The sequence below is a fragment of the Pholcus phalangioides genome, unplaced genomic scaffold (genome assembly GCF_987345545.1).
Source record: "Pholcus phalangioides strain wild (caught in Gottingen) unplaced genomic scaffold, Ppha-v1.0 ptg000024l_1, whole genome shotgun sequence".
Classification (NCBI taxonomy): Eukaryota; Metazoa; Arthropoda; class Arachnida; order Araneae; family Pholcidae; genus Pholcus; species Pholcus phalangioides.
The window spans coordinates 30,588,633-30,612,775 of record NW_028301616.1 but is presented as its reverse complement, the minus strand read 5'-3'; the positions used below and the strand labels follow the sequence as shown (position 1 = coordinate 30,612,775).

The window sequence follows — 24,143 nt, the reverse complement described above, 5'->3', positions numbered from 1 at the left end:
AAAAGGTAATTATTAAAAAACTGATGAAAATGTTCACTTTCAAGAAACTTCCTGATAATTTGAATTAAATTCGATCTTTAAAAAAAAAATTAATATCAATGAATACCGCAAACTGAAATGAATCATTTTATATATATTTCCGGTAATTTTTTTTCATTTTTTCATTTTTCGGAATTCTTCCTGATTCTACATTTTCTTCGTCATTCCATTTCACTGTAAGCGAAAAATCCATTTCCTGGATCCTGCTCCGAAAGATAAATTTCCTACAACCAATCAACAGTGTTAGTATCATTTTCTGTGGAACTACAGTCATCAGAGTTTATACATCATATTACGTCAACTTCCCGCTATTCCAGAAAGAAAAAGAGCTCAGATTATTATTATTATTATTCCACGATATCTGCTGGGTGTTGCCCTCGTAGCTTCAAAAAATACAAAAAAAAAAACATAGATATATTGCTTTTCAAGCAAACTGGTAACCATAGTGATCACGGACAAAAAAAAAGGGATTCAGCGTTCACGCCGTCGGTACCAAGCGTTCATTGCCCAGTTCTCGTGAGAGAGAGAGATTGACCGCACGAGCCGTGATTGATCATCAAGCCGTTCGTCCACCCGTTCAAACTAATCTCGAGCTCTCAAAACTTGGCTCTCCGGTGTCAGTAGTGCTATCATGCTATTATAGTAACACTTATCACCAGCAGTGATTGACCATTATGAGGTCCGAGCCCCGAAGTTCAACGCGCCCGAATGTCCGAACATTTCTTGTCCATCAGATCTAGTCCTGAATTTCGATATCGGATTCGGACGAACCGATGCTGCTCGTCTTTTCAGTGTCCCCTTGGACATTGATGTCTTCTTCTCTGCATGACAGAAAGGGTCCGTTGCCTCCATTCGTCGCATCACGTCTGCGGTAAGGAATCGTCCATATTCGGATACGAAAGATCGGCCGCAAGCCGCAACGTGGTGGCTCTGGAATGGAAAGAGGCAGCCTATTCAGTCAGATGGGGTAAGAAATAAAAAAAAACAGTTTTTACTGTATTATTATTATTATTATTATTCGAAATATTTCGCATGCATGTTTTTATAGTCGTACCCCCATCACCAACAAATTATGCACGTGCTTTGCGTGTGATGCCGTAGAAGTGGAAATGGTCAGTGACGTATACATAACCTAGTGTCGTTGGCCCAAGACTGATGTATTAGTGCCATTGTCTGCCCATTGTGGACTTGGGATGGACCAGTGTTTGAGTTTGATCGTAGCCACTGACCAACAAGTAACCTGGCGTCACGTGTGGTCATACATGCAGGTATGGAGTACTTGATGAGACTTATGTTGCAGTTTTTGTTTTTAATGCAATTTCAGTGACATTTTTTGCATAGACCAGCGGTCTTAATCATATCTCGTGGCCCTCGAAGATTTTTGCCGTGGTTCCCTTCGACCATTTTTACCAAACGGCTAAGGATATTGGGGAAGGCTATAAAATTAAGAAAAATAATTTTATTAAATCCCGCAGGCCAATGGGATTTATACTACTGTATTTATAATTTTGAAAACCTTTCCCACTTGTAACGCTATGCATTTAATGCAATGCATTACCAGGGCCGTCATTCACGGACCCCCCCCCCATTCTCCCCCCGAGGCTCAAACAGTTTTTTGATTTCAATCCCTGATTTCATTTACTGTACAATCATAACTATTTCAAGACAGAAAATTTGGCAACAAATAAGGCATTCTTAATTGCAAAATTTACTGAAATGCTAAAAAACACACATTATTGGGAAAAAAATAGAATTTTTTAAAAAGAAATAATATTTCAACATTAATGGAAAAAATAATTTCACCATTAATGAAAAAATAATTTCACCATTAATGAAAAAGTAATTTCACCATTAATGAAAAAATAATTTCACCATTAATGAAAAAATAATTTCACCATTAATGAAAAAATGATTTCGCAATTAATGAAGAAGATCAATGAAAGACATAATTCCAAACTTATTGAAATTATTTCACAATTGATAAAAAAAAAATAAAGTAGAATAATAAATCCAGAGTTACACTTAAAAAATAATAATTTCAGATTTAGTGAAGAATAAAATAGCTTAAAAGAATCGGCGGATGAAATAATTATTAAATTAGTAAAGGAAATAATTTCAAGATACTGTATATTCAGAAGGAAATATTTTTAGAATTACCGAAATAAATAATTATACAGAATCATTCTCAAAGTAAAAGTAAATAATTAATGAAAAATTTTTCTCCCAATAAATATTAAGATCAATAAATGGTTAGGTTTCCCCGGAGGCACCCGAGTCCCCAGGGACAATGTGCTTATATCACTGAGTGTGACAGAGCCTGGGTGTCTCTCGGTTCCTATCACTATTTCTATCCCAATAAATATAAAGAATTGATTTCAGAATTAATCAGTATATTGATAATTGAAAAAATATATATAATTTTGGAATAAATAAAAATTTTCAATTATTTTTGTTTGTTCTGTAACAAGTGCTATTGCGGCTTTTATCTCATTAACCTTTGTTCTTAGAAGTGTGGTTCTAGTTTAAAAAATGCTCAAAAATCACTCTGTGCAGGCAAAAAAAATCTAAATTTTATACGGTCCCTCGTCCTGTGACTTCTGAGATTAGGGGTGTGTGCGTGTGTGTGCGCACTTAGAAACATGGGATTTTTTCTGTTGGCATCAAGAGATACAGGACAACAACTTTCCGATTGGAAGTTAGAACACAAGGAAACATATAAAAATTTCGATTTTTATGATTTTGTGACATACTGTATTTTTATTCTCAAAACTGGTACAGGATGATTTTTGAACGCCTTTTGAGCATACTTCAAACAAGAATCATACATCTAGAAGGGACGGTTGATTAGCTAAAGGCCACATTAGCTCTTATAGGACACCCTTTACAAAGATGTCACAGTACATTACTTTAGAAGCCCTTGTGAATCTGGGGGATTCCACCTGACAATGCCAACTACCTCAGTCTGAATTTGTGGCCCACTGGCATCGTGGGAAAATTGAATTTGGCCGGCGAAGTCTGAAAGTATGAACACCCCTGGTATAGCGAATGGTATGAGATATATAAGAATCTATTCTTTTAGATACTTTCAAATTACTGCTTCGGTAATCATTCATTTATCGAAGCATCCTCCTGAAAGACCCGGGATTTACAAAGACGGAAATCCCCACCGGATAAATATTTCTCATGGAAACGGATGAGGAAATTTATAGTTCAGGGTTATACGTGTATTTATACGCCAAGCGACCTTCGACTTAATGAACGTATGTGAGTCTCTCCGAGTTACAGTTCGTGGATGTTCACAAGTGTGACGACAGCATCGACGCCTTTGATGGTTAGGACATTGATTTCTTGTAACGGAATATTTCCAGTACTGAAGAATCTCTCATGAGGAACGAATTAATATTCTAGATATCTATAATCAACTTTTAAATCTACTATTCAAAATCGTTATGCTAACAATGTAAGTTTAATGCCGAGAATTCCAATTAAAATCTCACAGGCATTCCGCGAAATACTTACATACATTCCAATATCATTTTCTAAAAGTGCTGAAAACTTGAAATGCTCGTGATTTCTCGTGATTCAAATTATCCAATGCAATATGTACAGCGTATCCCATAAATTCGTAAATAGTTTAAAAGTACATAAAAATTAAAGTAATTGAATTCGAATGCGGTTTGCGAAAAAGTTATTCTCACAAGGAGGGAGGAGGGTTTTTTTGGTACAGAAAAACAACCTGAGTTCAATTTTTTGTCAATAGCAACCACTGCATGAAATCCCATCACAGAATTATGAATCTGAACCTTTCTTCAACCTTTTCTGTGTCCGAAACGTTTGGAGAGTGATTCGTGGGTTGAGGTCAAACACAACTTCACCAATAATGTTTTATCCTCCCATGTCAACATCACTGTGAAAACCTTATGTAACTGCCAGGAAAATTCAGAAATTAGCTTTTAATCGTACACCCTGGATTTTATAGGACTCTGATTTACACGTTTCCAGTGATTTGCTTTCATGTAGCGCCTTCTACCAACAAACATTTGAACTAAATACATTTTTCTGAACCAAACAAATTTCCCTTCGTGACAATAACTTTTCCGCCAACCGCAATCAAACATACCTATTCCTTCAATTTTTCATGAATTTTAAACTATTCACGAATTTATGGGACACCCTGTGTATAAAATATGATTTTGATTTGTTTTATTACAAGAAGACCTCGGTATGAATCGCTTCATCCCTGCCTCAGCCCTAAGGACATGCAGGTAACAATAGTAAACCGGACGCCGGCATCCCACTCAGTACAGATCTGACTGGGCGAAACGTAACAAGTTCCAGAGTCGAGAGTCAGGTTCGAGGGGTGGTGCCAACCCTCTTTATGTCCGTCGCGTGGTTTTCGGCTATAGCTGCAGAGCTAAAGCCGCTGACCCCTGGGCTGCAACGTGCACCAAGCAGAAGCTTCACCCCACTATATCGATCCAGAGAACCCTGGCCTGTCAACAGAAGGGTAAAACTAACCTATCTCACGACGCGTCGTGAGAATAAGAACTCGAGAGAACGTTGTCACATTAAATGTCGTCCGGTCTGCAACGTTACTCTTTTTTGTTGATTCCTGCCAACATAATTAGTAAATCGTGATTACTGGTTATTATGTCACCCCACTTATGAAGGCATCTTAATTCGATCTCCATGGTGACGTTGACCCCGGGGTTTGACTGCCCAATGTTTGAATGTTTTTCCAGGCTCAAAAGATTTTGCAAAAGGTTTTAAACTCGTTTATGAGACAGATTTTTAAATAGACTTCAGTTCTCAGAACTTTTCTATTAAGAAAATCTCAGAAAGTTAAGTAACCGACAGGTGGAGTTTCTTAATACGATATCATTGTTAATGGAGATACATTAATTTCCATTATAAAGCTGCTAGCACTGCTTATATATATTTAAAAAATTATTTTTGGCGCTTGTGGCGAATTTTCAAAGCCTCGGCCTATCAGTAACATTTTTTTTCCATATTCAATGAATTCTAATTTATTCTTTTGAGCATTTTATGTATTTCATTTTAATACACTTGAAAAAATTAAATTTTCAATCAATAATAATTCTCTGATATCGCGTTTTATATAAAGCATATATACCAATTTTAATGGAATCCGTCTCTACTAGAACAGACGCAACAGAGGTCTGAGTAGTTTCAGTATACCGACACTGCGCACACCAATGTAGCGCCCATCTTGGTATCCTGACACTACTCAGACCTATAAAGCGTTCATTCTGATGGAGGTATTCCATCAAAACTTGGTATATACGCTATATGGACTATGAGGGGAAAAGGAAAATGCAATAAAAAGCTCCACTTTTGCACCTGGTGATCAAAAATTGGACTATTTTTTATTGCATAAATTTCTCTTCTCTCCTATGGTCTCCATTAAGATATTCTGAACATTATAATACAATTTAAGAAAACTTGGCTGGATAGGATGAGTAGTTTTTAAGAAAAACTATTCAGAGTATGGGAATTTTAATTATAATCACCCGGTATATTGATATTGTACGTAAAATTCTAGAAAAAATTTGAACTTTAAATTAAACGCACTACATTCAATTTTATTTCGATTCCAGTATGTTTACTTCAGCGCTTAGATGAAAAATGAATTCATTACCAAATAAAAATTTAATTCATGACATGAATTTTTCTGCTATCTCATAACTGAATCAAAATTTTAAAAAATTTTCAAGGAAAAAAATTAAACAATCGGAATTAAGAACATAAATGTAAAAAAATTAGAATTTCGATAAATTGAAGAAAAATTAGAAATAGAAAAATTGGAGGAAAATTAAAATTTGGAACTGAATTATAAAAGTTTAAAAATAATTAGAATTAGAAAAATTGAAAAAACTTATAATTAGGAAAATTGAAAAAAGGGTTGGAAAAATTGAGAAATAATTAGTATTTATAATAATAGTTTTTAAGAAAAATAAAAAAAATTAGAATGTGGTGAAAATGATCAAAAATTGAATAATTTAAATCAAGAAAAATTTCTCGAAAATTGAATAATTTAAATCAAGAAAAATGTCTCAAAAATTGAATAATTTAAATCAAGAAAAATGTCTCAAAAATTGAATAATTTAAATCAAGAAAAATGTCTCAAAAATTAGAATTTAGATAAGTTTAGGAAAAATTAGAATTTAGATAAGTTTAGGAAAAATTAGAATTAGAAATTGAAGAAAAATAAGAATTAGAAATTGAAGAAAAATAAGAATTAAAAATTGAAGAAAAATAAGAATTAAAAATTGAAGAAAAATAAGAATTAAAAATTGAAGAAAAATAAGAATTAAAAATTGAAGAAAAATAAGAATTAAAAATTGATGAAAAATAAGAATTAAAAATTGAAGAAAAATTAAAATTTAGGAAGAAAATTGCGTTTTTTTGTCAAATTGCAGAGATGTTTCATCACTTCAAGAATGGTGTTTAACTCTTTGCCATGCTCCAGGTTGGTTAAACTCGGACAGAACAAGGTTTTTCCACCATCACTTGAGATATATGATTTCGTATCTGCGAAATAAATGTAAAATTTTTGATTTTTGATGTATATACATGTGAAAATTTAATTTTGTCCACGATACGTTGATATTTTACACTTTTTGAAGCGAAAACAAGTATAATTTATACTGAGCACTCTCATTCTATAACTTTCAATCGAGAGTGCAGTACTTTAATACTTAGTCTTGTGATTAAACACTTGTAAAAACTAATAAATGCAAAATTTCTGATTCGGAAATTTTTTATTTACAAAAATTTCGTATCTTTAACCACCATTAACTAAGTAACAACTTTGCTCCATTTTGTCTGTTCCATTTCATTACTCTCAATAATTTCCGTAACGACATTAGTGATTCAATAATATTGATGGAAGTTAACAACTCGAAAGATAATGTAATTATTCTATATATCTTTGTAACAGAAGAGTTCGTAGCTCACGGTGCGAGCGTGACATGCCTGGCACTCGGTCGAAAATCCGGCCGGTTGATGGCAACCGGCGGAGAAGACAAAAAAGTCAACTTGTGGACGGTCGGCAAACCCCATTGTGCCATGGTAAGTATGCGTTCGATAAGAAATGGTCAGTTCGCGTGCTCCCAGGACATCACGCGGGAAGAAAAAATATATATATATATATATACATATAAAAATAGTTTTCATTAAATAGCTGTCACGAAACCTTAAATGCACATGCATTCGTGTCAGTAACAAAGCGGGTCACAACAGAGCGGGGAGGCCTTGAATTAGGGCAGCCAGTTTTTCGTCGAATTCGGGGCGTTAAGAGTAGAGAAAAGACTCTTTAAGAATGGACAGTCAAAATATATATACATTCGAAAATATAGGTTAACTGACCAAAACCATGCCCCCGTTTTTCTATATCCGGAAACTAGTCATCGAATAGATAGCACGCCAGATATTCTCAACAATGATTACTTTGCATTTTAGCCTGGAAGAATGGCTTCGATTGGTTACCATTGGGAAATCGTCACATATTTTCTAACGGGATCGAAAAGTTGGGATTTATTTTGATTTCACAAAATTCAAGAAAAATTAGAAAATTAATGCAATATATATTTTTTAATAAAATAGATATTGAGGTGCTATAAAGCGGTGTTTAAATTTTTCAAATTGTATGATATTTATGGTTTACGGAAACTTTGCCCCCGACATTTCGTTCCTGGCACGTTTTCATTTGGCCCCCAGAAATTTCATCCCTGACGTTTCGCCTGCCCTGACCTTATGAGCGACCAAGTGAGTGATCCTATCAGTGGTCAAGTGAGTTGGACACCCTGACATTTCGCCTGTCCTGGAAAATCATTCAGTTGGTCATTCATTCTGTCACTCACTCGGTTAATAATGTGGTCAACCATTTCGTCATTCATGTGGTCATTCACTTTGCCATTCATATGGTCATTCACTTTGTCATTCGTATGGTCATTCAATCGGTGAGTGTGGTCCCTCACTTGGCCACTTAATTGGGAATTCATAAGGTCACTCACTTGGCCACTCAAATGGGCATTCATAAGGTCACTCAACTGGGCATTCATAAGGTCACTCAACTGGGCATTCATAAGGTCACTCAACTGGGCATTCATAAGGTCACTCAACTGGGCATTCATAAGGTCACTCAACTGGGCATTCATAAGGTCACTCAACTGGGCATTCATAAGGTCACTCACTGTCATTCATACGGTCACTCACTTGGCCATTCATACTGTCACTCACTCATACAGTCAATCGCACATTCGCGTGGTCACTCACTCATACAGGCAATCGCACACTCGCATGGTCGCTCACTCATACAGGCAATCGCACACTCGCATGGTCACTCACTCACTCACTCATACAGTCAATCGCACATTCTCATGGTCACTCATACAGTCAATCGCCCACTCTCTTGGTCACTCATACAGTCAATCGCACACTCACATGGTCATCCATTAATTCGGTCACTGACCCACTTATATGGTCACTCACCTAATCACTTGGTCAATCACACAGTCAGTAACTCGTACGTTCACATGCGTTCAGCGCAGGCGAACTGTCACGTGCGAAATTTCCGGGGACGAAACGTTCTAGGATCGAAATGTCTGAAGCGAAATTCTGTGGTGTTTGGTCAGAACATAATATCTCCAAAATCACATTTTTGAGATGTATAAGCATTTTCATTGTCATTTAAGAAATAAAACATACACACAAATACAAATGAAAATATCATACATCATCATGTTGTTTAGCCGTACGCACGTATTTGTGCATTTATCTCACTTCTAATTAGTTATAATTAGCAAGACTTACTTTTAGATCAAAAAGTCTTTTTTTGGAGATATCATGTTCTAACCAAACGCCACAGAATTTTTATAGATCCCGAAATTTATAGCTTAACCCTGGTTGTATAATGGGGTTAATCAAAGAGAAGCTTTCCATACTTAGAATAAGACAATCATAATTTTTATGAGACTATTTTATTTCATCATGATCATTTGTTTTTCTTAGTTTTACTTTGATATGTATTTGGTTTTCCTCTCGTGATAATTGGTCCCATTGTGGGTTGCAGTATTTTAGTTATATTTGGCATCCATGTTTTTTATGGGCGTCCTTTTTTTTAGCCACCTCGTTGGGTATTTTGCCTGTTGTGGCCTTTGTATTTGTATTTATATAATACAAAACTATCTGGAAATACGATAAAATATCAAAAATTAATATTAAATTAGTAAAAGTTATGCACATACAAATACTCTTCGAATTCAGTATAAAAGTTGCACAAAAATCACAAAATATTATCCAAGATAGATAAATATTATTTGAGACAAATACAAATATTGTTTGAAATCAACGCGTTTTATTCAAAATGAATGCAAATTTTATTTGAAATAAACGCCAGTTTTATTCAAAATCAATGCAAATTTTATTTGAGTTAAATGCAAATACTATTTAAAAAATGAATGCAAATATTATTTAAAAGGAATGAAAATAATATTCAAAATTAATGAAAATAATATATTTGGAAGTAACAGAAATTTATTTAAAATAAATACAAATACGTTTCAAATAAGATATAAAATTGAAAAATCGTTCATAATAATAACAGAAATAGTAATAAGATAAAAAAATATAAAAATATTGCATCCAAAATTGATAAAATATTGTTAAAAATAAATAAAATATTATTTAAGATTAATAAAATATTATTTAAAATTAATAAAATACTATTTAAAATTAATAAAATATTATTTAAAATTAATAAAATATTATTTGAGACAAAGGCAAATATTTTACTCACAATTTATAGAAATATTAATATAAATACAAATATTTTTTTTCAAAACAAAATGTTTTGTATCTATCTAAATATTTCTGTATCATTTATATATCAACATATATGTAATAGTAATCAAATTGACATAAACATAAAAATATCAATTTTTACTACAAAAAACCCTAAAAATTGATATAGATTGAAAATATAACGGTATTGTATATTGTATAATGTATATCAAAATTTTCTATTTTTGTATGAAAAATATATTTTTTCCTTCAAAACATATAGATAATAAAGAAAAAAAAAGCATCTATGCAATTTCAAAAAGCGTTTGCATTTACACTGATCTAATTACCAATGTAAATCGCATCCGATCAGTAGCTTGTTAGATAGCCTGGTTCCGCCTAAAATGAATTCTAAATAAAAATTTGGATTAAAAAAAAAAATTTAGTAACAGTGGTAACCATGACTTCGTATAATTTTTTTTTTTTACTACACGACGGGGTTCTCTTGTCCTTGCGAACGGTCACTGACACTAGAACGGGTCGATCCTGATTCTCATAATAACCGAACACACACATACACACACATCGTTAGGTTACAGAATGTTTCGCTTACGCACAACCACTCCCTGATATCTCCTGGTGTGTTTCGAAGGTTAATTTCGATTTTTTTTTCTTTTGCTGTCTCCTCTTTCTCTTGGTGGTGGCAGTGAACGAAAAAGACACATGGTCGAACAACCATCCAAGCGATCAGTGGCGTCCAGGACATTGATCTGTTGCGCGACGAGGGCTTTTCAAGGACAAAATCACAAAAAAAAATAGCAGGGAAAAGAACATAACGTTTCTTGCTTTCTAATTAGCTAGTGCGGGCCTGTAACGTGCACGTTAAAATCACTATTTTAAATAATGCATAAAATGTTCCATCAACTCTACGTCAAGGACAACTTAAGATAGCTTATATTATTCTATTGAAATTGTTTTTCCTTTTCTAGCAATTTTTGCTCTATTTGCATGTGGACGTGGCCTCCGGTTGGGAGAGAATCAATTTTATTTTAATTAGAGTGACTATTTTATTAACTATATGTACAATGGCTATTTGTTTCCAGTGGGGGTAAATGTATTATTTTATGTATTGCGTGGGAAAGACCCGACTTAATGTCACAAGAGAGAGCGTTGCTGTAAAATAACTTAACAAAAATTAAAAAAATATGTATAAAAATTACTGAAAGAAGTAATTCTCGAACTAATTAAATAGTTTCAAAATCAATGAAAATCAAGAATTAATGAAAATTCGGAATTGAAAGAAACAATTTTAAAATCAATGGAAATTCAAATTTAATGGAAGAACTATGAGTTTCTAAAATTATGAAAAAATTATATTTCCAGAAATAATAAAAATTTGAAATAATTCATAGACACAATTCCACAATTAATGAAAAAAATCATGCAAAAACAACGCCACAACAGGCAAAATGCCCAACGAGGTGGATGGGAAAAAGAATATGGATATCATATATTTTCAAAATATAGCAGCCCAATTAAAAACACAATCACAGAAATTATAACCTAATATAATAATCCCAATGTGAATGGAATAAATTGTAAAATTGTTCCAGAATTGGTGGAAAAAATAATGAAAATTCGAAACTGGTGAAAAATAATCCGAAAATTACAAAAACCTTCAATGATTCGGGCCCGGTTTGATTCAGGGCCATTGGTAAATCTACCCAGATAAATGTCAATTCAAATTCATTGAACTGCGTATAGAAATTTACGCAAATAGCAATTCGCGCCTATGAAACCTTGAATTTCGTTTCACTGCAATACTAATAATATTGAAAAGAAGTAACTTTCCAGGAGTCATCACTTCAATCACAAACAAATACATTGAAGCAAATAAAAACCATATTATAATTTTCAATTCATTAGACACCATAAACTGAATAAATTATTTTATTTCCCTCCAAAGTGTTCTGAAAACACCATTTCTTAATTCAATTTTGGAAAAATTCATTGTTAAAAAAAATTTGTCATAAGAAATATTTATTTACTTTATTTCATTCACATACGCACAAAACACACACACGTATATATATATATATATACAGGTTGATCCAAAATACATCGCTGATCTGAAAAGGCAATTCAGGCATACGACAGCAATCCAAAATCACATAGGTATGCAAACGCCATCCGGAGTCGTCACAGGGAGTTGTTGCGCCGAACCCCCCTCCCCTCAAAGCAATCCCGAACTCAGCTAGAATGAAGTCGCGATTCCAACAGCTTTGCCACTTTGTGACGAGGTGGCCGAGTGGTTAAGGCGATGGACTGCTAATCCATTGGGCTCTGCCCGCGTGGGTTCGAATCCCATCCTCGTCGTTGATTTTTTGCCGGTCGAGTAACAGACTCGCGCATCACCTCCTAGAGATAGAAGGCCTCTGCAGTGTTTGCCATAAACGTCATTCAGACTACCTAGAAAGTTTGCCACATTTTGAAACACAGCATCCTATTTCGTTCCTTCTTATTTTGGCGTAGAATCTTCCTGATTGGTTCACAAATACCGTGTAGTGATTGGATGTGGGGCATAGAAATCGCCAATTCTGAACCCGATCATTTCTTTTCCTTACAACGATGATACTGGCACGAGCAGGGAATTTTTTTCCCTGAATATTCTGAGGGAAAATTGACTACTTACTGACGTCACAAGCAGAGTGCAGAGTCCTTCTATCTCTAGGAGGTGATGACTCGCGTCGTGAGGTCCGGGGTTCGAACCCCACCGTCGCCGGCTGAAATGGGTTTTCTGCGGTTCCCAACTCCAAGGTGCGAATGCGAGCCGATCTCCCCTATAAAAAGTTTCGCCACAGAGAGCAACAGACCTACAAACAGTAAAAATTGTAATTCAATCATAACACATCACTCACTTCACCTCTGAAATATAGATGATGGCACTGAAAAATCAAACACAACACTACATACGCACTCAGACTGTTGGATACACACACACACACAGTCACACTTCACTTGGTAGTAAATCGCTCATTGCGATGGTGATAGACATGAGTTGTGGTCGATTTGAAAGAAAGAAAGCATAAATACGTTAGGGTCCACACATACACTCAGAACACACGTTCTGGCATGTACTGATCCATTCGAAATTCCGCATAGACTGCATGCTTGCGACTACTACTACCACTTAACCGTACATGCACCTCATACACATGTTCAAATGATTCGGTACATGCGACGCAACAACTCTCTGTAACGGCTCCGGATGGCGTTTGCGCACATACGTTACCATGTGGTTTTTGATTGTTACAGTATATGCCTGCATTGCCCTTTCAGTTTGGCAACGTTTTTCTGAATCATCCTGTATATGCAGGGTGTTGCCTTGAAGTGGCGAAAAACTCAAAGGGGGGGGGGGTGATGTTAGGCATCAAGAGGAACAAAAATTTCTACAGGACATGGTATCGCAAACCACGTTTAGTCGTCGGTGGAAATCGCAAAAATAGACGTCGAAAGGACAGAGAAAGAGGCTGTCGGCACACACCCAGAACCTTTGCCGCCCCCCCCCCCGTCCAACAATCGTTGCTCTTTTACAGTCGGCTGTACAATGGCCTTCGCGGCCACACCACAACTGCAATCCTTTCTCTTCGTCTACTTTCTGACATTGAACTGTGCTGCACAGGCTGTATTGGTATCATGCCGTCAAGCGTAAATGGTTTTTGTACTTAATTATTTTGTACTTATTTCGTACTTATTATTGTACTTTATTCTGTACATCACAGGCTGTGTTGTAATCAAGCTGTCAAATAAATATTTTTCTATTAATCATTGGCCCTTTTGTCCCGTTCGCCGTAAGGATTTTTGTGATTTTCACCGACTAAACGTGGTCCACGATACCACGTGTTCTACGGCGATTTTTGTTCCTCTTGATCACCAATGTCACACCTTCTGAGGTTAACCACTCCCAAGGCAACACCCTATGTATATTTATGTGTTGCTTCTTTTACTATTTACATATCATTATTTTATAAGAATTTTAAATGTTTCAATTTCGAGTTTTTTTGAAACAATATTACACTAACGTCTCCGTCAAATTTATATTTTATTCCCCTGTTCTCAATTTGTGACATGTCCTGGCAGAGCCTTTCCGGACACTCGACGTCAATCGAATGCATGAAATTCGGACAACGTGAAAATCTCATCTGTGCCGGTTCCAACGGAGGCGTCTTGAAAATTTGGGACCTGGAAGCCGCCAAACGTGAGTTTCTTACACTAACTACGAAGGCTATTTTTATTTAATAATACAGTTAATTTTTTTTTAAACGTACAAGTATTTTTCACCTTACGCATAGTGTCTTTCGGCATCTTTCAAAGTGCAATTTTAAATTTTGAGCAATGTCTTCCGGCATCGCTTGTGGCTAAACTGGCGTCGTTTTAAACGCATAGCGTGCGTTTGTTGTTGGGAGATAGAAATGCCAAAGATCGAATATCACACTCCACTTATGAGATAACGTCAGCAACTCGCTTCCTGACAGCGAATGAATTTTGAGCTCGCCCGTTTCAAAAATTCAGTAGTGACCGACTCGCATCGCGAGGATCCGGTTAGAGTGCGTGCGATTGCCTGTATGAGTGGCCATGTGAGTGGGCGATTGACTGTATGAGTGACCATGAGAGTGGGTGATTGACTGTATGAGTGACCGTGACAGTGGGTGATTGACTGTATGAGTGACCATACGAGTGTGTGATTGACTGTATCAGTGAGGGAGTACCGTATGAATGTCCAAGTGAATTACTGTATGTGAGTGACCAAGTGAGTGATTGTATGCGTGAGTGTGCAAATGACTATATGAACGAGTGACCATATGAATGCCCAAGCGAGTGACCGTATGAATGACCAAGCGAGTGACCGTATGAATGACCAAGCGAGTGACCGTATGAATGACCAAGCGAGTGACCGTATGAATGACCAAGCGAGTGACCGTATGAATGACCAAGCGAGTGACCGTATGAATGACCAAGTGAGTGACCAAATGGTTAACCGAGTGAGTGACCCCACCAAACCCTGCCTTCGCCGTATTTCCGCTGTAGCTCACCCAATTGGGTAAAGGGCAGAAAATCACTTCATTGTGGTAGGCCTGAGCTATAGTCGGTTTCAGATAAAGATGCCTTCGCCGTAGTTGTGGTCGGCTGGAGTTGGTTTCCTGCGATTCCCAACTTCGAGGCGCGAATGCGAGACGATCTCCCCGTTAAAAACTGTCGCCGCAGAGAACAATAGACGTATAAAAACGGTATAATTATTCATTCATCACACTTCACTCACTATGAGTTGGGGGGAAAAGAAGCTCATAGTTAAAAAAAATTGATTGCAGATGGCAGCACTACACATAACAATCATTACACAGAAACAAATTTCACGGAAGTTTCACAACACAGTCGTGAAGGACATTTTTTCAAATAACAAATAATGAATACGAGTTGTAATTATAGTAATTATTTGTATGTTTTTCAGTCGTTCGCACACTAAGTGGTCACAAAAACGCCATCAAATGTGCCGATTTCCATCCACAGGGTGAGTTCCTAGCCACGGGATCAGCTGACAGTTCAATCAAGGTGAAATTCTAATCCAAATTCCAATTTCCAAACTCATTTCACTAAATAACTATAACTCATTTCACTAGGTCATATATTTAAGTTTCACACTGAAAGCTTTTCTTAATTGTAATTTATATTGTAACTAATAGCTCAATTTTTTTATTATTCTCCTAGCTTTGGGACGTCAGAAGAAAAGGCTCCGTGTTTTCATACGAGGTACGATTCCACGGTCAAAATAATATTCCGGTAGAGTTAGTTGTCCAACTACCGTGTGCGTCATAAGTTCGTTAAAACTTTGAAAATTAGCAACAAAAATGATTATGATGATAAATTGTTTTTCCACACAGATCTGATCTAATTTTTCTTAATAAAAAAAACTTGTTCAAAATCCACCGACAGATGGCGCCAAAGTGCAACGTTTGAAGCAGGTTTGTGCAAATCAATCCAGCAATAAATTGAATGGATGCACATTCTTCATTCGGTGCCAGCGCCAGATTTCCATAATCCGCTTCATATTGAAAAATGAGCAAATGCAATGCTTCCAATGTGTAAACATTTTGAAAATTTTTACATTGGAAGAGCGCAGATGTCGGGGGGTGGGGGAGAATGTTTGAAGGGTTTAAAGTTTTCAGCGAGATGGATGAAATGAACCACATAAGTTATTAATACATCGTCAATCAACTGCTTCGACAAGGGTACACCAGTACCGATTGGTACGGACAATTCTGGGTTGTGGTGCCGCAGGGAGTTTTTCCCTAATAGGGTTATGAATAAAGGGAACAGCTTACCCCCGGAGGTCGCGAATTCTAACACAATTGACTCGTTTAAAAATAAATACGACAAACACATTGGGAAAAATCTCGAAGTTATCCATACTTAGATGAGACAACCATTATTTTTTATGGGCAGTATACTGATATTTCATCATAATTATTAGTTTTTATAGCTCTTATTGGGCTGCTGTATTTTTGATATAGTTTAGACATGTATTCGGCATCCATATTTTTGTATGGGTATCTTTTTTTTATCAGCCACCTCGTTGGGTATTTTGTCTTTTGTGGCCTTTGTATTTGTATATATTGCATAACAAACTTCTGACTCAACTTGAGTTGCTGTATTTGCTGTATCAATTCTATAGAAGAGAGAAAGCATATTTATTTGTGTTGGAAAAATTTTTACAGGGCCACAAGAAGATCGTCAATTGTTTGAAATTTAGTCCAGATGGTCGATGGGTCGCTTCAGGGGGAGAAGAAAAAGTTCTCAAGGTATGATCTGGATAGTTTTTAATACCGAGTCCTTTTTTTTTGCATGCCATCCTTTATAACAGTGTTTCTCAACCTATGGTCCGCGACGATGGCGTAGGTGGTCCGCAAGAAACTTCATAATTCAATTTTAACCAGATGGAAAATTATGCAATTGTTGTAATCGATATTATAGTAATATCGATATGGATTCGCAAATAAAAATTGTACCTTTATATATAATTAGGTTCATTATACCTCATCAAAGAAAATGCGGCAAATTGTGATCCTAAACACGGGGCATCACTAATTTGCAGCCCAAAAATGCAATTTGCGACAAATTTTCTAATTACTGTAAAAAAAAGGTACAAGGGTGGGGGAACTAAGGGAACAGAACTTTGACGGAAAAAAAACCACTCAAATAACCCGATTACATTAACACCGATTATCTTTAAGAACGTTGCCATAAGTCAGCAAAATCCCCAATTGTAGTTAAAATTGCTGAAAAATTGAGGGAAAAACAGTTTAACTTGACAACGTGAGATTAATATTTGTATTCGTACCCAAAATTATCAGAAGTTATAAAAAACTCTGTTTATTAACGATTTTTTAGTGAATATTATAAATTTGAATAAACATCGTTCAAGAAACGGGACAAATGTATAAAAGAAAGTTCAGAGCCACCAAAAATACAGAAATGTCCCGTAATACGGGACGCAAGTGGTCGGTCGAATTCTTTCAGACATGTTGAGAATTATTCATTAAACTTTGTCCACTGATATTTTTTTACATAGCCTTCAACCCTTTCGGTGACAATCCCGAGATATCTCGTAAAACTCAACTTGATCTGCTTTATTTCCGGCACCCCGAAAAATTTCTAAAATTTCGTTGAAGGTCTTTTTACCGTAAAACACGTTTTCCATACCCTCCACAACCAATCAACTGCCGGTGAACAGAGTCAGCTCTTGGTCAAGGTTAGATAAGAGTAAAATCGAGAAAAATTGATTTGTGTGTGGTTTTTCCTCTTTCCTTCAGCACAGTATGCACTCTTTTAGTATAAATAACACAAAAAGATTTTTCCCCCCAAAAAAAAAAGTATTTCTCTTCCTATAGAAATCCCTACACGTCATGGCAGGTGTTTTTGTATCACAGTGAGGGAAATAAAAGAGACTGGTAGAGTAAATTTTCTAGGGGGTGGGGGGGGGAGCAGTTATCATTTCGCAATCGGAAAAAAATGAATAATTCTTCTTGAAAATAGGTAACAATTTACGAAGGTTTTGCAACTTCAAATGTGTCAACTGTAATGCGGATCAGGAAAATTTTAAAAACCGCTTAAAGTGTCAACGGCCCATCATTTAACCTTGACATTCGTGCATCATAAATCAGAACTAACTGTTGAAAAATAAAATTGTACCGAAAACTTTCACTTTTTTACTCTATAATTTCTCATATTTTTCCTCGTCTATATGTGGCGCCATCTATTTTCTTCAAAAACGATTAGGAGCATAAATCTAGCATTTTTGACCAGTTTTTCTATAGACCAGCCTAACTAGGATGGTCAAGCATGTGATTCGACCTACTCGGTGGAACAAAAATTGTGTTCCAACCAGCATGAAAGCGTAAACTATTACTTGGAGAAAAATTTATATTTTTTACTGTAAATTTTTTTTTTTCCAATTTATCTCAATTCAGCTGTGGGACTTGGCAGCTGGGAAGCTGATCTTTGAATTCCGTGGACATTCGGCATCCATAACAGACGTTGAATTCCATCCTAATGAACTCCTACTTGCCAGTGGAAGTGCCGATGGGTAATTAATCCTTAACTCATTTTTGTTTCAGGAATTGCCGTTCATAATCACAATAATTGACACTTCAGTGACGACATATTCAGCTGTATGTGAAGAGTTACATAGATACTTATTTTTAAAAAACTTATTTTTCTAATACTCAGAGATGGCGGCACTCGAGTTTTACTAAATTTTTAACATTTTGATAGTCGATGTGGTTTAAAGCTTAAAAAGCAATTTCGCGTGTAGATAGCAATTGAGGTTCTTCCGATGCATGGCCGGTGGCGTATTTACGGGGCTTTGTTGGCTATAACCCAGGGTGGCCAGTTCAGAGGGGCGGAAAATTTGGGAACGAGTGGTCAAGAAAATTAGTAGAATGGAAAAACGGCAGCAATATTTGTATAACCATTAATAAACCCGCCTCTTAAGAGACAGTAAAGGACTATGTCAGAGTGACGAAAAGAGTGACCCAGAGAGTTTGCAAGCACTTGAGTCAGTAAAAGAGTGACTTAAAGCGTGAGCAAAAATGTGAATGACCAAAAGAGATATAGAGCATGTGTAAACGTGCGAATGACCAAAAAAATGGCCTGTCGTAGAGCATGTCTAAACCTGTATATGATCAAAAGAGTGTCCTATAAAGCAAGGAATCATGTCAGTGAACGACTAAAAGAGCTTTTCAAAATATGTGGTTGACCAAAAGATCGTGCGAGCATGTGAGTGACAGTGTACGTGAATGACTTAAAAGAGTGACTTATTGTGTAAGCATGGCTGTGACCAAAAAGAGTGACTTATTGTGTAAGCATGGCTGTGACCAAAAAGAGTGACTTATTGTGTAAGCATGGCTGTGACCAAAAAGAGTGACTTCTATACACAGGTATACAGTGTACCTGTGTTTGATACACAGGTCACATAAGTGAAGGGATGTCAAGCGGGTGATAAATTTCGGTGACTAATGCGAGGGGAAGAGAGTAGTCAAGCCAATCAGACTGCAATGGGAGAAGGGCGGTAAAATTCTTACAGCCCACAGCTGGCCAAACCATAACTGCGCCTCCGCCCTGAGCTACATGTTGTCTTTGGAACTTCTTCTCATGGCTCGCCCATAAAAATTTGTGCGCAATTCCGGAGAAACAAAAGAAAGAATTTTTCAAAAATATTGAAAGGAGGAGAAATAAAATAATATCAAGAATTTATAATGATTAAGAATTTTATCACAAAAATGAGAGACTTTGCCTGGTTTTAATTTATACAAAAATTGCCACGTTTTCAAGACCAATTGAATTTATTTGTCTTGAAAACGTGACAATTTTTGTATAAATAATTAAAAAATATTTACAAAGTTCATGAGAGACATATTTACAAATTGAAGTACATTTAAAAACTATTTTCTTCATAATTAATGAGGTACATGGAAAGAACTATTATTTTTTCATTAATTAATGAAACAAATAATTCCAGAATGAATGAATGAAATAATCTCAAAATGAATGAAAGAAATAATTTCAGCATTAATGAGAAATTAGGGAATCAGGAAAAGAAATTATTTCAGAAGTAATGAAAGAAGAAAAATTAATCAAATATAACCCAAAATTAACGAAAGAAATAACTTCAGAATTAATGAAAGACTGTGACGGTCGATGGGGTGTATACGGAGCGGCTAACATGAAAAATCCTTTAATTTTAGAATTGATGAAAGAAATAACTTCCATATTAATGAAAAATAACTTCCAGAATTAATAAACAAAAGAAATTATTTCAGAATTGATGAAAAATTGTATTCAATAGGAAAAAATGATTTCACGATTAATGAAAACTCAAGCTTAATGCAAATAAAATTCAGAAGAAATGAAGTTTTCTAATAATTTAAGGGCCCCCCCCCCCCTCCCTTTGGCCCACCCGTTAAAACGCAATCTGTATACCATCTTACAATTCTGAACATCACAAGGCTGCACTGAATGACATTTTGGCCCGCGGGCTTCGTGGAATTTTTCAATTTCGCCAGCAATGTCTGATCGGTTGTATCGATGAAGTTGATTTTGATTTTGTACATCTCGGTTTCCAGCCCATGATATATTGCAGACTAATCTTTCAGGACAGTCAAATTTTGGGACTTGGAGAGCTACGAAATGGTTTCCACGACAGAAGTCGAACCTGGACCGATAAGATGCATTCTCTTCAACTCAGATGGTCAGTGTCTCTTCACCGGATCCGAAGATCTCTTGAAAGTTTACGGCTGGGAACCTGCGAGTACTTACGATACTCTAGTCATGGGATGGGGAACGGTCTTCGATCTGACCTCTTCAGAAAACCAATTGGTAAGTCCGAGATTCCAAGGCCAGCATCAACCAGTAAGAGTGGCATGCGTTTAAGTTAATGACTGGATCCTTTCTTTCAGATCGCTGGTGCTTTCTGTTCGACGAATGTGTCAGTATACGTTGTCGACCTCAAGAGGGTGAACCTGATGGCGTCCGAACCGGAGCAAAATCAACTCAATTACATTGCTCAAACTCCTCCGTAAGTATAAAAAGTATTCAAACGTGGTTTTTTTTTTTTTTTTCATTGATGACATGCAATCGATTTTTCTGTATGCATTCTATTACTATCTATCGGCAGAAAGGATAAATCTCGGGGAAGTTAAATAATATCGATATGTGAAGCATCTACCGCCATCTACTGGCACTAAAACGAAAATTCAGTTATCATTTACGTTAACTGATGGAAACAATTCACAAACTCCAATTCAATTTATATACGGGATAATTTTTACTTCCACGAAGAAAATGAAGTGAACTAAAGCTCCCGCTCTTTTCTCTGATATGAATAAAACTGATACATGATTTTAACGCCATCTACTGGCACCAAGATGTCATATTGGTTCTCATTTTTGTCAATAGACAGCAGCACATTTACCACTGGATTTATTTATGTACAAAAAAGTGATTAATTTTTCCGCTTAATGGAACACTCCATAAATTTTTTCGTTTCAGGAAAGATTATGAAGACTGTGAGGAATTTTTCTATCCTGGTCGAACATGTGAGCAGAATTTATTAATTTTTTGTGGATTATTCAATAACTTTCCTGGTCAAAAATAACAATATTCTAGGGCAGGGGTCTTCAATGCACCGCCCGCGGGACACTCTTGCCCCTCGAATCTTTTTCCAGTGGTCCGTCGATAAGAAGAGTAGCATACAGTCCTTACAGAATTTAAGAGAAATGCTGAGAAAAATCCTCAATGAACAAATATACAAAAAAAAGTAATTTCAAATTACTTTTGGAAAAATTTTCAGAATTAATGAGAAATAATTTCATATTTAGTGGAAGAAATAATTTCAGAATTGGGGGGGGGGGAATAATTCACCAATACATAAAATTTATAATTAATTAAACATTTCCCCAGAACTACTGAAGGAATAATTTTCACAACCAATAAAAATTCTACTTAAGGGAAAAAAAAAAAAATTTCGGAATAAATAAAATTCTCCCATAACATGAATAACACGAAGCCTTCGATTTGACCCTCAGCCCTGTTGGCCACCCCGTTAAGACGCTATTGTGTGAATCTAGATCACGGGTTCCCAATTGGTGCTCCGCGAGACCCTGGGGGTTTCGTGACAGTTTTTTAGGGAGGTTCCGCATGATCAAACGCCACGGAACTCTTAGAAATCACAGAGAACTATCAAAGAAGAAAACTTTCTTGTTGCTCATATTCGCAAAGCTGATCTTTGTTTTGAATTTTAATGAGGTAGTGTCATTTAAAAAAAAATCCAGACCACTTGGAGGACTAACCTAGAGAATTTGGAATCATATGAGTGACCGAAACAGCGTGCAGGTATGTGAGCGACCAAAAGAATGACCTGGTGAGCAAGAGACAAATACTGATCTAGAGGGTGTGAATGAAAGCATGTGAACGACTGAAAGAGTTTAGCACAGAGACACATTTATGGTGTGCGAGGGAACCCCTCCCTCCCTCGTAATGATATAGTCCGGGGCGGCTAATTTAAAGGAATGAGTAGTGAAGAAACTTAGACTATAATGGGTGAATGGTGGCAAAATTTGTACATCCCACTGCCACAAAACGATAAATCCCCCTCCGAAGGTTGGCCCGGATGAGGGCACTAAGATTACACGGTCGTTGTCGTTTGATCGAATTTCTAAGGGGAAAAATGGAGCACATATCCCTGCAAGCGGTACCAAATATTCATCACAGCACCTGATCTCATCGTCGTGGAATACTCATATGCACCAGAGAAGACCCTCCGGGCCGTTCTTGGCGGAGGACCATGTGATAAAACAGGACGTTTAGAGTGCAAGAATGACTAAAAATCAGGATGCTTCCGTGTACACAGAGTATTTTTTGCTGCGCAGAAAAAAAAATTTAGCAAGTTATTTTGACATTATGCACAGATATCGGAATTCTATACGCAAAAAAAATAGGTTAGTGCAGGTGAAATAAAAGACAATATGGACCGCATCTGGAAGAAAAAAAAGTTAGAGGGGGTGCATTTCATGTAAGAATAATCATTCCTGCCCCCTTCCCATAAGCCAGATCCCTAGACTGAAGTCTTTAGTGCGGCCGTTCTTTATAGTGAATTTATAGCGTGAAAAACCGGTAACTCAGATGAACAATAACTCAATAGGATGACAGAGCTCATACACCTCTTGAGTCCCAACCGTGAGTTCAATCGAGACCCATGCCCCCCCCCCCCTCTCCTGCAGTAGAACTCCTAATCTCAGATCTTTGGTGGGCTCCCAAGTTAGATTCTTCATGCCCACCCCCTCTGCTATGAACTTATAGAGTGAAAAACATAAGATAACTGGCAGAATTATTTATCACAATGAATATGTAAATTAAGAACATAGACCCCCTACTCATGGGGGGGGGGGAATAGAGAGACCGTGCCTCCTCCCAAACCAACCAAAAATTAATAAAATGTTTAATATTTCTGTTAGAAAAAATTAAGATATTGAAAGGAAATATCTCTTATGTGCTATTTTAACCAATTTCTGTTAATTTTAATGCTATTTAAAAGGCAGTAAATCAAAATTTCTCGGGAAGACAATTTTTGTATTCCCCCCCCCCCAAAAGCCTTCTGTGCCCCCTTCAAACGTGGATCCTGCGTACTCTCCTGATTAAAAGGTGGTACCTATCCCTCTGGTTTAGCCCTCTTTCATTTTGTCCTGGGGCTTTGATGCTGTTGAGACGGCAACAGACACACTTCTTTTGGATAAATATTCAAAAATTAGTTTGAGTTCCGTATAGAAGCCTCATTATCACCAAGGGTTCCGCTGAATAGCCTAATATCCACCAAGGGTTTCGCGAGGAAGTCTACGTTGGAAACGCGGTTCTCAACCTTTTTTGACCCGCGCGCGGAGCCCTTTTAAGTAAAAAAATTATATGACGGAGCCCCGTAGGCCAACTTTTTAATTATTCATCAAAGTTACTGATTTATTTTTATACTATTTAAAAATATTTATAATTATTTTTTTAATTTTACTTTTTTTTATATATTCCTCGAGCGACGGCGGAGCCCCTGGAGCCCCAAGGGCTCTGCGGAGCACCGGTTGAGAACCGCTGCTGTAACATATAGAATAACCATCTTCCTTTGGCGATCATTGATCAGATGGTACTGGGTGCGGCAACACTCACTTTTTTTAACGATTTCCCAGGCATCAACCCTGACT

At 36.4% G+C, this 24,143-nt stretch overlaps 1 protein-coding gene and 1 non-coding gene across 3 annotated transcripts in view; both read left to right on the top strand.

Annotated features, from left to right (window-relative positions):
- Window positions 1–550: 550 nt before the first annotated feature.
- The window catches only part of LOC149069213 (katanin p80 WD40 repeat-containing subunit B1-like), a 48,633-nt gene continuing 25,040 nt past the window's right edge, over window positions 551–24,143 (top strand). The window contains exons 1-10 of one of the 2 annotated variants that reach the window (XM_089250601.1): window positions 551–1,006; window positions 7,001–7,131; window positions 13,984–14,101; window positions 15,353–15,453; window positions 15,610–15,651; window positions 16,617–16,700; window positions 18,369–18,484; window positions 20,553–20,775; window positions 20,856–20,974; window positions 21,448–21,494. In XM_089250601.1, the coding sequence (XP_089106727.1) occupies window positions 865–1,006; window positions 7,001–7,131; window positions 13,984–14,101; window positions 15,353–15,453; window positions 15,610–15,651; window positions 16,617–16,700; window positions 18,369–18,484; window positions 20,553–20,775; window positions 20,856–20,974; window positions 21,448–21,494 (1,123 nt within the window). In that variant the 5' untranslated portion in view covers window positions 551–864. The remainder of the gene's footprint in view (window positions 1,007–7,000; window positions 7,132–13,983; window positions 14,102–15,352; window positions 15,454–15,609; window positions 15,652–16,616; window positions 16,701–18,368; window positions 18,485–20,552; window positions 20,776–20,855; window positions 20,975–21,447; window positions 21,495–24,143) is intronic. The other variant, XM_089250600.1, reaches the window with a different exon arrangement.
- TRNAS-GCU (transfer RNA serine (anticodon GCU)) lies at window positions 12,138–12,219 on the top strand. Its single transcript has one exon. It is a non-coding gene; the product is annotated as a tRNA-Ser (tRNA).